The 17,360-nt window shown below is 42.6% G+C and overlaps 1 protein-coding gene across 1 annotated transcript in view; it reads right to left on the bottom strand.

Annotated features, from left to right (window-relative positions):
• The window catches only part of CFAP47 (cilia and flagella associated protein 47), a 2,697,962-nt gene that overhangs the window by 2,504,860 nt on the left and 175,742 nt on the right, over positions 1 to 17,360 (bottom strand). The window contains exons 11-12 of the mRNA XM_085622577.1: positions 14,606 to 14,758; positions 2,483 to 2,666 (exon numbers count right to left, since the gene is read on the bottom strand). Coding sequence (XP_085478703.1) covers positions 2,483 to 2,666; positions 14,606 to 14,758 — 337 coding nt within the window. The remainder of the gene's footprint in view (positions 1 to 2,482; positions 2,667 to 14,605; positions 14,759 to 17,360) is intronic.

The raw sequence follows: 17,360 nt of genomic DNA, 5'->3' as shown, positions 1-17,360 counted from the left end.
GTTAAGGATGCCTTTGTGAGAATTAACTTTATGTAACTCTAGAAAAACAATGAGATTGGATAACAAACCAAAAACAAGTAGGGAAATCAAATTCATTTTCTTTCTCAAACTGCACAGGAAGGAGTTAATGTTTTTGTAGAGAAAAAGAGGACAGCTACTAACTTATATGGGGTGAAGATAGCTATGAACCCTTTAGAGTCTCTCATTTATGAGGGCCAATATGATTTAACATTGCAAAGCAACTATCTCAAGGCCCTAAGGAAGAGAAGCAGAACCCAGGATGAGGACACACTCTGTGTAGGCCTGTCGGCATCTAAAGCAAATATGATCAATTAGGTTCTTACACAGAAAGATCAAATGTTTAAGACAAAAGAGAATTATAACTCATATCAGATCCAGCCATTAAGGGTCTCTGAAGAGACGAAGAATATTCACACCCTTATAGTGCAGCTAAGATTAAGAATTCCAGCTAAATCTGATAGGTAATACTTGAATAAGAGCAGAAGGAATATGTGTTCCAAAATCTCATACATATAGGGTATATTTTATGTGTTATGGATATTATATGAATTATTGAAAAGGCAACCACCATGTGGAAAATCAGAATGTTGTGGTCTGTTTAGAACAAACGCAGAGGAATTCAACTTCGCTGTTAATTTGAGGTATATACAGTTTATTGAAATATATATCATGCTGGAACTTTAACAATAATACAAAGTATTGAATGTTCTGGAGGAGGAGGTATTCACAGGTAACGTTTCTGGGTTTGCATGTTTTAGATCACAGCGACAGTGGGGTGATGTTCACAAGAGCTTTCTCAATCATGTTCTCAAATGATAATTATGGGTACTGCGATATGCTTTCATGTCACATTGCTTGACGGTCGCTTATAAAAGGGGTCTCAATAAGCACTAGGGTTGCTTTTTGCAGAGAGGCAAGTATTTGCCACTTCTTTGAAAGTTAAAGCTTCTCTAGAAAGACTGGTAAAAGCTACAGTCCTCTAGATTACAATTTAAAAATGTCTTTTCTAAAGGTTTGCATCCACAACTTGTATGCTAACGCAAAACAAAATCTCCACCCGCTAAATTCCTAAAACACTGCATGAAAAATTGACTCTGACATAAACGTACTAATTTTTTCCTCCCAGGTTTATTTTGAATGCACCTCTCCTTCTACCTCTGCATGCCTCTAGTATATATTGACTACTCTAAATTTTAAGCCTGTCATAATATTTCTTTCTTTGAAACTATATATCTCTGCAACCTAACAATATCTATTCTTTCCATCCACCATTTGCTCATCACAAAACCCCCTCTCATGATCATAATCAAGTCATTAATGTACCACAAAGAAACTGGAGTAAATGCATGGAATGGTTTCTTTGAGAGCACAAGATAAATCCGAAACAACAGTGCCAGGATACCTCTCAGGTGAGTTGTGTGTTCTACAAATACCATAACATGGATTGAACACTAGCTTTGGGTTCCTGGTAGCGAGCTACTCTCAGCAAAGCATTTCAAATACCTTGTCAGAGGTAGTAAGCACCATATAAAATCAATCTCAATATCATAAGCCACAATAAAATGGTTTATTTACATTTGAAAAGAAAGTTAAAACTTCAAGGTAGGTGATTTAAACATATGGTTTTGCAAACAATACATAGTAAAAAACATATTTTAATCAATTCGGAAGGGTTGTCTCATTCACAGGCATACAGAATTTTGGGTCACTTGTATCAAGCAATTTTGCGTTCGCAAACAGGCCAATTTGCAGAATCGGGCAGTTTGTGAACGAAAAAAGGTCTTTTTTAAGGTATCACACTTTATTTCGCGATTTTGTAACTTGTTTGCAAAATAGATTAGCTATTCGCTATTTGGAAGGGGTGTGTTTAGGGTGTCCCTTCCAAATCCTGAATTGCAGCGGTATCCAAATCCTGAATTGCAGCGGTATGCAGCTTCAAGTTGGTGGTAACCCATTCGCAAATGGGAAGGGGTCCCCAAAGGACCCCTTCCTCTTTGGGAATGGTAGCGGAAATGGTTTTTCAGAGCAGCCAGTGGTCCCATGGACCACTGCCTGCTCTTAGAAAATGAAAAGAAAACTTTTATTTTTTATTTTTTAAATGCAACCCATCTTCCTTTAAGGAAAATGGGCTGAATTTAAAAAAAAAAAAGAATGATTTATTTAAAAGCAATCACGGACATGGTTGTCTGCTGACCCCAGTAGGCCACCATCCCTGTGATTTTAGTGATTCCCAATGGGTTGCATATTGTGACTACCTCATTATTATTCATAAGGTAGGTCAATTTGTGACCAACTAGGAATTGCTATATGAAACACATGGAGGTAATCGTTATTTCCAATTTTGATACATGCGGCTCTTTCTATGTTTATTGGATGAAACAGCTTTTTCTAATAGTCTGATATGTAACAAAAGTGACCGATAAATAGCTGGCCAAACATTAGAGGTAAAACAAATACCTACTTCATTTGCTGCAGCTTTGAATTCCTCCAGTTCTCGCATAGTCAGCAGACGTCCCTTCCGTGAAGGAGGTGGTTTAGATTTTACTTGCTCTTTGTAAATATCTTCAACCGAGATCTTAGGTGGTCGGAGACCTGATGCTGGTTTAAGGCCAATGTCCACTGGATTGTTCACTTCTTCAAACTCCCTGTAAAAGTAAACCAAAATATAAAACCCAATTAATATGTCATACCAATTGATGTAATTGTATGCTGCATGTTGGGTCCCCCCACATTAGCAAAAAAAGACAAAAACTCTTACTATGTAACAATACGTCATGTTCAGTTACACTCATCATCATGATGCGCATTAGTTTATTGATAAGGCCTGGCAACGCTAATCTGGTTTTTTGGAATCTCGCCCTGGTTTTGAGGATTCCATTGCAGACCATTCTGGTGTTATTTGTGAGTTGTAGTAATAATATGCAGTATGAGCATATTTGATGTTTTGTTGTTGATAAGATATGTTTAAGGTGTGCTGGGAAGCAGAGTGGGTCAAGCTCCAAGGCTTACGCCACCATAGAAGACTTGGTGCAGGTTCCCCCTCATTCCAGCTTGCCCGGAACATTCAACAATTGAGCCGGTGGTCTACCACTGCTGTCAATTTTGGAGAAAGGGATGGTGCTATCACAGATGTGATATAGTGGAGAGCAGATTGCAGACAGCTAGCTATAGAGTAGAGAAGCAGTATTACCCTTGCTGAACCCTAGTTTAAAATGGTGTACCAAACCTGCTTTGGTCTGAGTGGTGGGAGCAATAGTGCTCCGGTACCGAGACAGATTTATCTGAGGCAGTGAGCAGGGGGAACCCTGCATCAACCTAGTGATTCTCCAGTGGGCCAAACAACCAGACTTTGCTCTCAGTTTGAACTTAACTGTTAAATTGCAGTTAGAGTATTTAGCCTTTTAGCTGTTTGTTACTAGGAGAGCATTGAATATTGTATTGTGTTTTAGCTCTAATAAAATGCTATTCAAAAAACGTTTGTTGGCTTGGACCACAGGTCTAGCCAATGTGCTTTTGTGTTAACTAGGTTATTTGAGTTGTGCAATGCTAGGCAGAGTTCCTGGTTGCCTTGCCCCTAGACACCGGAGATCTATGGGCAGACGACTACAGTTCTTTTTTCGCAACAGAAAAATCAAGAGTACGGAACAGTGATGACATATAAAAAAAAGTCAGGCATGCGGCTGTTGGCAAAGTTATGAAACTGTTGTGCTAGAGAGTGCAAAATAATTCTTTCAATGTCACAGCGCATGCGCACTCTATGGCATGAAGAGTTTTAAAAATGTGACTTTGTATAGTATTTTTACTTCGTTTTGTAACAACACAAAGTTCAGGTTTATATTTTGGAAGAACTGCAATCATTTATTGTTCAAGTTTCAGTGCAGATATTTTTGCTTACTCAAGATTTAAAGGAAAGAGTGAAGATTTAGAAATAAATATAACAATAATATAATTGTTTAATGTGTTGTTGCATTTCTGAAACCGATTGATGAATCAGGTAACATCATTGTCCTCTTGCCCTAAATTCTTGGATTTTGGCCATATAGAATGTGGGGCAGTTTACTTGGGGTCCTAGTTCTGCATGCATGTACATTTAAGTGAATAATGGTAGAATCACTACTTCTGTGGTATTTTTCATCAGAAGAAAAAATGTCAACCACTGGAACACGGGAAAAAAACATCAAACCTACATATCTTTTCATCCCGCACTGTCTATGGAATCTAAAAGTAGGTGGCCAATCTATCTCCCGAGTGGGTGACCATGAGATCATGCAGAGTTTGCATGAGATAGCCAGAAAGCTGACATTTCCCCTTTAAACCTTCTTAAGCAGTAAATTGGCCAGGTCAGAAGTGAAACCAAATCTATTCACAAGTCTCTCCTAATTGTAGACAGGCTGGGAATGTATAGCTTCTTAGTAGACTCTACAGTCTATCAAGATTCTTTCAATGCTCCGAGATCGCTCACAGATGGGAAGAGAGGGGTGGAAAAAGGAGGAAGGAGGAAACATTTCAATTATTCTTAATCTCTTACAAGCATAGTTTAAAAAATTAGGTTTGCCAATGACTTTATGGAGACTCTGGACTTTCGGGTAAACTGTCAGTTGCATCCAATGATATCACTTTAGGAGTAGAGCAGAAGAGAAGGAAGGACAGGAGAACCGAGAGAGTTAGAAACAAAATGCTAACGCAAGCATGAGCTTCCGTAATATAGATGGGGTGTGGACCTGGGTGTGAGGAGCCGAGCCTGGACAAGTGCGTGTTGAGCTCCAGTTTGTGAAAGCAGTGGGTGTCCTGTGTCTCTCCCAAATGTGCAATCAGAATGTCTTTTTTACTGCATTTCATTGTCTACTCCAGACCTGCCCTTCCAAAATTTTGTTTTTTAAAATCCGGACATTAAAAACACCTTCAAACTGTGGTGAACGTAAATACATGAACTTGCCCTGGAATTACCAACCCTCTTCTTAATGGAAGGACGCTTGCATGTTTCGATTCCTTCGATTATACATATTCTCACTTGGTTGTGGTTGCTGTTCTGCATTCAGGTCCAGCATTTCCCCACTTTCTATTTTATTTGTGCTGCCAATCAAGCAGAAAATGCTACAGCAACACATTAAAGGAGAAAATGGGTGGATAGCTTGGGCAGATGATTCACAGAAGAGGAAAGCACTGGCCAGTGAGAGGCCACTATTCAAAGGACCACAGTCATCTACAGACGGCTACTTCGAGTAAGACGGTCTCAGAGCATGGTCTTTGACCAAGGTGCAGCTTTGTAGCTTGTACTGCCAAGGTGGGTGTCAAGTCGTTTGCAAATCTCAATTTGTTATGGCTCATTATCACTGAAGCCCAGTGACATAGCGTCACTCAGATTGAGTGTGCTATCTGTTAAAACTTAAATTATCTTACAAAAGTGTAATATAGCCTTGGAGCCCGTCATAGCGGCCATTAAAAAACCACTCCAGCGTTAAAGGCCCGAGCAGAAGGCGAGGTGTCTTTAACAAGGGAGCGGGCCTTTAATGTCCAGTAGAGTCTGCTATGGAGAGCTCTAAGACTATTAGAACATTCCGCCACAAGAGGGCAGAATGTTCTAATTTCTAAAACAAAGGCCTCAATGAGTCCGAGGGTATTGAAATCCCATCGGGCTCCGTGAGGCCGTTTTTTCACAGCAACAGCTGTGAACAAACACTGGAATGTTGGAGCTCCGGGCTTCTACCGGCCATTAGAAGCCCAGAGCACTCCATTGTTTTCGTTGGTGCACCCAACATTCCAATGTTTTAATAAATGTATGCATCTCACAGGCTGCTTCAGAGAGCAAATATGGTTCGATCTGGTCAATTGGTCCGTTATTGTCAATGTTGGTGCAGTAGGCAAAATATAACTTTGCACTAGCTAAAATAGCACTTAAACATTTTTGTTTACGGGGCTCTTGTGTACCTTGAGTGCCTCATTTCCACTCTAAACTGGTAAAGCGAGTCACTTAGAAACCTTTCACCTATGACTGTCAGGGAACATTCCTCGGATATAATAATCCTATATTTAGGTGATGTCACGGACAGTGTCCTAATGTTCTGAGCTCATTAATCCACCCACACCTATCAGCACAGATTAGTCAGTACCTTGAACTGGACCAGTTTAACAAATGCATGGCAGTGTGAACTGGTCTTCTTCAGTGAGAAATGATCTCTAGAGCCAATCTACTCAACTGCCAGCTTGCTTTAATTTTAGGATTGTTGGAGACTCTGGAAGTATCAGCTTGACCGTCCGATATGAAAGAAACTTCCAAATGTATCCTTCTGGGGGAATGCTACCTTCAGAAGGGTAATGCTTTATAGAGAGTGCAGGAATTGACTATTCTTTATACTTTTCTCAAGGTCTGTTATTTCCTCAAGTCACTTTATCCTATATTGAAGCTAGCTTTCATGCCCAGTAAAATGAGCAGTGCAACCCACAGAAATCCCACTATGGTATGGAGTTGTGACTAGTCAGTTCCATGACATAGGCAGAATCCTGGATAAATAAAGTAAAGGGAGCCATGCTATTTAAAAAAAAATATTAATACTTACATTATTTCGGCTAAAAAGCCATAGAAGTATTACATCCAATACATTAAAACAAATTAAAATAAAAACAATTATAATGATCCGCGTAATCATCAACAGACAATGAATAAATACATGTGGAAATTAAAAGTCAAGTGCATATACTACAATATTAATTGATCTTAGAATTTCCTCAAATAAATACAACCAAGCGAATGAATAATCATTAAAATAGATCATCAGAAGAAAAAAAGAGAACCAAATGTGTCAGACTTAAACACATAACGGTAAGAATGCAATAACAGTCATTGACATCCGACTCATATGAGGCAGGACTTCAATATTGTACTACACAGTTTTCTGTATGGGCCTCCTGGTAAAACAAAAGCTAAGTAAAAACCAATTGATGAAATGATGCCTCTCGTTAGCGTATCAAGATGAAAATCATTATGGAGCAGTGTTCTCAATCTGATTTTCCATGCCGTCTGCAAAAAACGAGAGGCAGCAAGCACAATCTGTTCCTTCAGGTCACACTTCAGGATTCTTAAGGCCTCCCAATAATGCCTCACACTCTTAAGCTTACAGACTGCGATGATCCATTTCTTGCGGGGCAGTAAGTAGCTGGGACAAAAGAAGAAAAAAAGCACTCCTCCGACTCTTTTAAGCTGCGGACAGTATGGACAGTGGTTTGTAGAGCGACCTAATTTATCCCACTTAGATGTAAATGATCTTAGCGGTAATACACCACATCTAAATTGTACATATAAATGTTTTGTTTGAAAGGGAACAATTCTGTTCATGTATGGTTCAAACCTAGGAAGCCAGTTATGACTCGAAAACTGCCTGTTAGGCTCCCGTCAATCTGGTCATTCCAAGTCCACACCATAACATTTTCCCAGTAAATTATTTTCAATTTCAGAGAGAGCCATAATTTACCCATTTTAAACAATTCACACAACCTATTGACTTGTTTTAGCCATGGGGTGTGGACTTGTTTGTAACAAGAAATAAAATTTCCCCACAGGGTGTCAACTACAAGGTTGCCCAAAGCTGCACCCAATATCAATCCATCAATCATATCACTTGTAAAACGCACTACTTACCCGTGAGGGTCTCAAGGCGCTAGGGGTGGGGGGGTGCTATTGCTTGAAGAGCCAGGTCTCGAGGAGTCTTCTGAAGGTCAGTAGGTCTTGGGTCTGCCGTAGGTGGGTGGGGAGGGTGTTCCAGGTCTTGGCGGCTAGGTGGGAGAAAGATCTGCCGCTGGCAGTCGTTCTTTTGATGCGGGGGACTGCGGCGATGGCGAGGCCGGTGTCGCGGAGCTGGCGGGTGGGGGTGTAGAAACTGAGTCGTCTGTTGAGGTATGCTGGTCCGGTGTTGTGGAGTGCTTTGTGTGCGTGGGTGAGGAGCTTGAAGGTTATCCTCTTGTTGACGGGGAGCCAGTGCAGGTCTCTCAGGTGGGGTGTGATGTGGCTGCGGCGGGGGATGTCGAGGACCAGACGTGCAGAGGCGTTCTGGATGCGTTGCAGCAATCTCAGGAGTTTGGCCAAAGTTCCTGCGTAGAGGGCGTTTCCGTAGTTCAACCTGCTGCTGACGAGGGCCTGGGTGACCGTTCTTCTCATTTCGGTGGGGATCCACTTGTAGATCCTGCGGAGCATGCGGAGGGTGTTGAAGCAGGAGGAGGAGACGGCGTTGACCTGCTTAGTCATGGAGAGGGTGGAGTTGAGGATGACCCCTAGTTGCGTGCATGGTCTGTGGGTGTTGGAGCTGTTCCCAGTGTGATCGGCCACCAGGAGTTGTCCCAGGCCGAAGGGGTAGAACCGATGATGTATAGCAGAGATCATCAAATGAATGGAGTTTAAAGCTAAATAAAGTCTCAAAGGTATGAGAGGAGTGCTCAAGGGTAAATTAAAAAGAGCCCTAAAAAAATTACTTGCTACCTGCGGGAGGAGAGCTCAGTAAGCATAGCCCCATATTGTGGCCCCATAGGCTGCTGCAGCCACTGCTGTGGCTCTATATACACTAAGAGTAGGTGACACAGAGCCCCCTGAGGTGGCCTTGTACTTCCTTGTGATTGCCAATGCTCTCTGGTAAAGAATAGTTTTACTCTTCCTCACTTGCGCCCCGCAGGACAGATTGCTTGATAGTCTTACTCATAAATAGTCCGACTTTTTTACCTGTTCTATCGGGGCGCCCTCGATTGTCATCCTGCCCCTGAAAGATCAGTGAAGGTTTATTACCATGAACTTCGATTTAGATGGATTTAGTTGTAGGCCCCTGCTTGTGCAAAAAGGTGCACTGGAGTCCAATTGGGGTTCTAGAAATGAGGAAAGTATTGTTGATAAACATGAGGAAAGGGATGGAGACTCCTGCAAGCTTGGGTGCATCGTGCTTGCACTGAGTTTACCATTTTACCGCTCCATTGATGTGGAGACTGAAAAATGTAGGTGCAAGTACATATCCCTGGAAATGGAAATCCTATCCGTGAGATCCCCTCCATTACTCCACCTCACCTTAGACTAAGTTTCAGTATGTAGTGCTCTTAGTATCCAAAGGAGGTCACTAGGGACTCCATAGGTTTCCAGGAACCAGGTCAAATGCTGCTCTCAGATATATAATGGCAAAATAAGGATGATCCCTCTTCAAGGTAACATACTTCCAGCAAAGTAGCTTGAAGCAAAAGACCTGGCCGAGGGTACTGACTTTATTTCTAAAGCCCGCCTGTGTGACTTCAAGAATGTGGTTTTGGAGCCTTGCCAGGACCTGCCTAGCAATATTTTTTTGACTGTTACCTTGTAAGCTTATGGGTCTATAATTTATTGGCATATCCCTGTTCCTCTTTTTATTGATCAGGATAATAGCTGCTCCACACCAGGATGGAGGAATGGCCTCATCCCTCATAATAGCACTGCTCAAAGCATTAAGATATGAGACCCACACTTCAGGCTGTGATAAGTACAAGTCTCCGGGGTACCAAACAACCCAGGGGCCTTTTCTTACTTCATCTGTTTTAGAGCATGGGCTGTTTCAGCTAGAGTAAAGCTTGTGACCTCCCTGCCATTATTTCCACCTTTTCATTTTCAGCTATGGCAGCGTACTCTATTACAGAACCCTTCTCCTGGACCCTAGCCTAAGTCTTGTCCTGATTTTACTCACTATAAAGAGCACTAAAGTGAACTATCCACTTGTCTGGCTGAACTACTGCTTCAAGGTGGTTGTCAATACAAGCGAACCTACCAAAACTAACATCCAGAAGAACAGCCTCAATTGTTTCTTTTATTATTCAAGGTTGTGCTTCGTTGCACTAATGAATAGCTCATTTTGTGTTTGCATACCTTTCCTCCTATGTAGCCCTGATCCCACTCTCAAAGAGACGGGCAACGGGCTGAGTAACCTTGAAGCTAGGATAGTGTGTTCCTGGTCTCAGGATGGTATCTCATCCTTCTGTGCCTCCATTGTTAACCTGCTCCAACTTGAAATTTCCAGTCTGGGCGGGTACAGTTGGGTGTTGGAAATGTATAATATCTTATGATATGTTGGTGAGGGTCAGTCCCTCGACAGCTATCGAAGGAGGCTTGTCAGACGACTCCGCTCGAGCGATTACTAATAAAATAACTATGGTTTGTATTCTCTACTGTCTGACAGCCTCTTCATTTGTATGGAAGGCTGAGAGGTGGTCGTGAGTGACCCAGGTGGCCCTAATCGGGTCACTTCCTTCATGTATCAACCTTATAAAATCGTGTTGTGGATCAATACTGCTGAAGCATGTACTATAAACAATGTCTTCCCTTATGATGGATCTGCAGCCTTTGGCATGTCTCAGTAAATGGATGTTTTTATTTACAAATGGATTATGTGGTTATCCCTTGCACAATACAACATTTTAGGGACATTGATCATATAGATGTCATGGGGCTTATTCAAGGGCTCATAGGGGTCAACGCTGTTATTCCACCTATAGCTACTCTGTGTAGGAATCTCTCTTTGCCAGATGGTAAATTTGAGATTAACCTCCGCTATGAATTAGGAATATCTCGAGCCAGCCATTTCCTCTCTAGCGCTTATATTGGGAAGGGCCAATTCAATTCTAGTGTAAATGCAAGTACCTGAGTAGTCCACTATGGCCTTATGAGGGTTTGAGGTTTGATTGGGATGTAGTTTAGCATTGATTAGGGAAGCCTTTTTCTTAGTGTGATATTAAAGTGCACTACCAAGACCGAGTGACTATCCAATTTCTCATTTAGCCAATCTACCCATACATTTAAGCAGGCTTCCAATCTCTCCCCTTAAGTAATTTAACTGTGCAGTTATATCATCGCTTCCCCTGCTTCTAACAGCCTTTGATTGTTTAGTTCCTTTTCCATCGGTCCATGGGATGTTTCCTAAGGACCCTAGTACTGCAAACCGATTAGAGCCCTCTATTTTAGGTATATGGGTGGTGGGTGTAATCCCTGGCTAAGACGGAGGGGGCTGCGAAGGAGCTTCTAGAGGGCTTACTGGGGGGGATGATGAGTTTGTCCTTGCTACTAGCTCCACGGGCACATCCATCCTTTGTGTTACTAAAGAATGATCTAATACCCTTCTGTGGATTCCCATTCTCCCACTCCCCCTTCTCTGGTTGATAGCCCTTTGCTTTTGGAGCAAGTAAATCCTTCACTTCTTCTATCTATCATGAATTTCATCCAGAGTCAGAGTTCTGTTCTATGCTGAGTGTTGAGGAAGTTTTCTAGCTTCTCCTGCTCTGAATATTTTATAAGAGGCCTTACATTTCACCATGATTGCAAATTATCCCTAAATGTTTAGCATACACTAAGGTAAAGCTATTTCAAATGAAAGAACATTTAGGATTAAAACAAAGTATGTACTGCAGTGACTACTTGGGTTCTACAATTGCAAGCCATTTAAGCAATTAAACACTGTATTTCTATGCAAAGCACTATTAACCTGCTCACCTACCATTATCAGCGGTAACCCTTTTAGGTGCACAAGAGAACAGAAAGTTAGTACCAGTCAGTCCATCTATAAGCTTTCCCCACATTCACTTTGGGGCACCCCATGAGCCATCTCAGTACAAAGTGGAGGATCAGTAAAATAACAACCGCCACTTCAGGAGCCGAATGATATAAAACACTTCACTCTTGGTCTCAACTAAAATGTTAGAGTCAACGAGTGATCAAGATAGCTTTAAGTCCCCCCTGTGTCAAGGGGCAGACAATTTTTCTCTTTGACACATGGGATCCGCTGACTTAAGAAAACTATTACCAGATGTCGTAGTGGTTAAGATCAGGGCCAAGGAGGGTGACCCTGCCCTCCTCTTTCTGTCGCTGACGGACACAGGACGGGTCCGCCCTTGCCCCAGCTTTGCCCGGACACAGCCCACGTGCACCCTGCACTGCGGGATAGCAGGAAGCATTTTCAGCCTGTGGCTGGCCCCGCTCCCTTACAGCTGCACTCAACCACGCCGCCTGGTGCTTTTGGTGGTGGGGGATGAAGTTCCCTGAAGCAAGTGAGGTCCCTGAAGGACAAGTAGCCCCTCTCTAAAGCCAGCGAGTCCTGCACTGCGGGATAGCAGGGAGCACCTTTCAATGCGTGGCTGCCCCTGCCCCCTTACAGCTGTACTCAGCAACCGTACCCTCCTGGCGCTTTTGGTGGTGGGGGATGGAGTTCCCTGAAGCAAGTGGGGTCCCTGAAGGACAAGTAGCCTCTCTCTGAAGCCAGTAAGTCCCACTGTTCATTGCACTCTTGCAACTGTTGACAAATGAGTGCCTTCACTACATTCACCCCGGTAGGTAGACTGGATAATGGGGCGATAATCTGACAGCTCAGAATGGGACATTTTGGACCTTTTTTCATTTTGCCAATGCAGTGAGTATAGTGGAGACCTTTTCTGGGGGGCAATAACTGAATGATTTGGTCAATACTGGGGATCATCTGTCTAGACAGACCTCTCATCAATGTGGAAGAAAAGTTTGGACTGGGAGAGGATGACCATCAAACTTTGTAAATAGGGGCCTCATGTACAAAATTTACATTCGCAAAAAGCTGTCACATATTGCACACCATCTATCAGTGAATGGTAAAATAATTGTATTATTCAGTCTATATACTAAAAGGTCAGATCACCACATTTTGAATCGCAGTGGTTTGCAATCTGGCCTTTCTCATCCACATTCATGACTAAGGTTGGGAATTGCCACTCACTGCAAATTGATGCCATACCAAGGCTGGTGATCTGCTGGGGTTAGCAGACCACCATTTCTGTGATTCCATTTACATTCTTTTTTTAATGCAGTCTATTTTCCTTAAATGAAATGTGAATGCATTTAAAAATCTAATTTATTACATTTTTTTAAAGTTTGTTTGTGAGTCGGCATTGGTCCCATGGACCACTGCCTACTCCCCAGCATTTTTTTTTACATTCACAAGCAGAAGGGGTCCACACTCTTTTTGCGAACATGTGACCACCCCTACGCCGGAGTAAGTATTTTCAATATTTTGTAACTGAATTACGGTCCCATAATAGTGATATATCCCGTAAGTAATTGCTATTTGTAAGATACTTCCTAATCATGTTGCTTCCAAATAGCAAATTTATCATAGGTTTCTAAACACATTTTGCTGTTCAGTAACCTGCGACTGAATCTCAAAATGGGTTTAGTACATACCAAATAGACATTTCACAGTCACAAACGCTGTCATTTTGCAAATCGCAGGATATGCGACTGCATTTTCTACCAGTGAAATCCGCTTTATTGGGTCCAGCTTATCAGGCTGGTTCTAGGGGACCTCCTACAGGGTTCTCTGGAGTAAGGGCTTGTTAACAATCTTGCTTATTTTGATTTTGTTTGTAACTAATCTGCAAATGCCTTCCATCATCTCCTTCGCTGGTGTGCGATTGCATGAAGGCGAAAATAATTATTTTATCCGCTCAGTCAGAGTCCTGGAAGGTGACCTTCTTATCTGTGGTCTTATTATCCATCTTCTTTAAAGATCAACTGCAAAGCGCCACCATTGGTTGTTAACAGCGCTATATAAACTATAAATAGATATTAAAGGTAGGCTATGACATCAATATGAGTAGCTCAATATGATGACTAAAGAGGCCAGTGCTCGTTTCACAGAAGACAATACCAATTACGTGTCAATATTAAAAGATGAGTCTAACTTTACTAAAAATACAAGCAAAAACAAATATTTAAAAAACACATTCACACTCCTAAATCAATGTTGTTGCGGAACATATTGGGTATTTACACAATTTTCTGTAAGAAATTCCTGCTTTGAAAGATTCTATTGACCAAAGGACTACACTCAACCAGGTGCATAACTTGGTCAATGAGACTGGGGTTGTGTGATCCTAAGCTTTTCCAAAAATCACGCTGGCTTATAATGTTAAAATACATTATACCACAAGGAAGGCGCCTGAGAAGGTTTTAAGGGATAGTGAAAAGGGAGAGGAGTGCGGATTAGTAGAGGTACTAATTGAGCGGAATCACAATATTTTGTAAAATAACCAACATTTTTTAAGTCTTTCAAAACCAGAGCGAGGGAGACTGTGTATGTGTTTTTGTTTGAGGATGTAAAAGTTCCTGGTGAAATCTGGCAGACACCTCACCATACCTGACTGAAAGAACCTGTACCCAACTATTTATCAGAAAATACATTTATTAGGGAGGTGTAACAACCCAAACACCCTTCAAGCGACGCTCCTGCACTCAACCATTACTACTCCCCGTATTCTGCCCAGTGGCGTAGCTAGGGGGTGGGGGTCCGCCCCGGGCAGCATGAGTTTTGGGGCGGCAAACGCAGGGGCCGCCACAGGCTGGCAGAGGGCTAGCTATGCCACTGATTCTGCAAGATCAGTACTTACAGTCTCTTAAATCTCGTTCACAGGGCTGGCTGCTTCACTCATGAGCGCTGCTGACACCATAAACATACGGCATTTTTAACCACCCCCGCATGATTTGACAGATACCCACATTATGGCACAAAAATAGATTCAGGTACAAGTTAACTGTAAAAACCTTCAACAAGATGGAACGCCCATTTCTCACCTCGCTGCTTCTTCTTGTACTCTCTCCTCCCTTAAACTGCGGAGGTATTCTGCATATTTCTCCTTATGGGCTTGCCTCTGTGCTTCTTCCTCTTCAGTGTAAGCATAATCTGGATCCACATAAGTGTACCTCTCAGCTTTTGTAAATATGGTTCTAAAATGGAAAGAAATGAATAAATACCCCTGTGCGCATGCAAGGTATTTCAGTGAGTGGTTAGGGTGCAAAAACTACAGCAGTTGAGTATTGAATATTTATATTTATTTTTTCCATTCTCCCACAATGCATGTTTAGGGAAAAATCCAAAACAGGCGAGACACTGTTAAAACATTTCTCTTAGTAACAAGTAATATTATAGAGCTCAAATTAATCGGAGTTCAAAAGTTTTGCTTCTATAAAATATCATGTTTCTTTTTTAAAATATTGTTTCCTTTCACCATATTGAGTTCAACGGAAAAGAAGTCTTCCATGCTCAGGTTAATGATAAAGTAATGAGAAATGGTTTGTATACATGGACCTTGTAATTAGAGGGTTTTGCATTACCAAATTGGAATTAGTCCTACAGAAAGATGTAAAACTGTTTAAATTAGACTATGTAACATTGGACACAATTACATTACAATATCTAAAAGGAAATGTTTAACTGCACAATCTTCAGACTTCCAACCGATATCACTCCTGGGGTTGATAACAGACTATCATATCCTCTGTGATAGCCCAGGGGGAAGCTAATTACTGTGCTATTGTGTGTGGCTAAACAAGTGACATTGGTGGCTTAGGGTACTGACAGAACCAGATCATATCCAGTGGATACACAAGATTTGGTAGCTCATAAGTATAGAAAAGAATCTCCATGACTGAGGAACAAAAAGGGAAAATCTGAAAAACGCTGGTACCCGTGCCTGAAACTGCATCCCAACGAGTTTAAAGAACTGACTTGTCCCAGATACCTTACCAGTGGCGTAACACAGGCCCCCGCAGCCATCACAGTGCGGGGGGCCGTCTGCGCACAGTACCCCGACCTGAGAGCTACTGATTAAATCCAAAGCGGGCTTCCTTCATGTACCTTGCAGGAGGGCCCCTCAAGTTTCGTTATGCCACTGTACCTTACATTCTCCATATCACAGTGCCGGAGGGAGAGCGGTTCAGCAACAACACCTGAGGACAAGTGCAGGAGATAGGTGGTAACACTGTACACAGAAGCATAGCAACATGCCATAGAGTTGATCGCTTTCCAGATGTGGGCTTAGAGGTATTGGCAAAGGGAGGGGTGGGAAAGCAGAAGTTGATTTTTTTTTTACATTTCTTTGTCGCTTTAACTCACTAGCCATTGGGATGTAGGCGGGATTATGTTGTAACCTTGATATATTGTCAAAAAAATAGAATTCATTTTTAAAATGAATGAACAGGCATACAAACTATGCTACAATCTTCCAGAAAGGAAACGATAAAATATGAATCAGTCTACACAAATCATCTTATTCTGGTCCCACCTGCAACCAAAGTGATCAACTTCTAAATAACTGCGCAAGAGGTCTTGATGTGCCTCTAACAAATGCTGATAAATCTGGTGATTAAAGATAAAATAACTGACAGGCATAAATGACGTGGCTACCTACCAACTAATACCAAACCAATCCAATATATGGCAAATACAGGAAACGGACTTCACAACGCGCGCTGAGCCACGTGTGCTGTTTCCCCGCAAGTGGAACCACATTTGCCTTCACCACAGGCAGTGCACTGTCTAGATGTGTGGATGGGCGAGCACAGGAAGAGGAAGGATCGGAAGAGGACACAGTCTGGTAAGTGGGGATGGGGCCGGGTTTTAAGGAGGGTGGGGGTAGATTTTAGGGCTCAGGGGGTCAGGGTTGTTTATAGGGCAAGGGCCGAGTTTTAGGGCTCAGAGTAAGGGGGAGGGTAGTTTGCAGGGGTGGGGTACATTTTTAGGGCTCAGGGTGGGGGGCTGGGATCAGGGAAGTTTTTAAGATGTTGGGGATCATTTTTTAGGGCTCAGGGTGTGATGGGTAGGAAAGGGACAGTTTTCAGAGCTGGGGGCAATTTTAAGGCTCAGGGTGGGAGGGCTGGGTCGGGGAAGTTTTTAGGACATTGGAGTGAGTTTTAGGGATAATGGTAGGGGGCGAAGGGACAGTTTTCAGGGCTAGGGGCAGTTTTAGGGCTCAGTGGCAGGTCTGGGCTCAGGGCAGTTTTTAGTATGTGGGGCTGGGTTTCAGGGCTCAGAGCAGGGGGACTGAGGTGTGATCTTTACCACACATATCCCTATCTATCATGCCTTTACCGTGAAGTTGCATGGTAAAGGCATGTGGGGTAAAGGTATGCGTTGTTAAGACATATTCGTTGTTGGGGTAGCATGGTAGAGGCATGCGTGGGTTAGCTATGTTTTGGTTTTAGGGGGATACTCCCTACTTCCGGGAATAGTTCACCTCATGGAGGGGCTGGTGGAGGAGTCCTGTAACCTACAATGTATCCCTTTCCTCCTCCTGATGTAGGAGAAGGGACTCATCAACAACAGGAGAGTCAGAGCAGGCAGCAAGCAAGCAGGGTAGCCAACTGAAGCAAGAGAAGACCGTCAGAAGGACCCACAAGCAAAGGCACAGGAGGAGTCGCAAGAGGACCTTAAGCAGCTCACTAAGGATGGAAGCCCACGGTGCAGAGGATGCAGTGAAGACAATGATCTTGGAGGAAGAGGTGCTGGAGGCTGGAACTTCTTGAGGCCTGAAGATCTCTGGAGTACAGA

This window comes from Triturus cristatus, chromosome 8, assembly GCF_964204655.1.
Source record: "Triturus cristatus chromosome 8, aTriCri1.1, whole genome shotgun sequence".
In the NCBI taxonomy this organism is placed as follows: Eukaryota; Metazoa; Chordata; class Amphibia; order Caudata; family Salamandridae; genus Triturus; species Triturus cristatus.
This window is presented reverse-complemented; position numbering and strand designations above follow the sequence as displayed.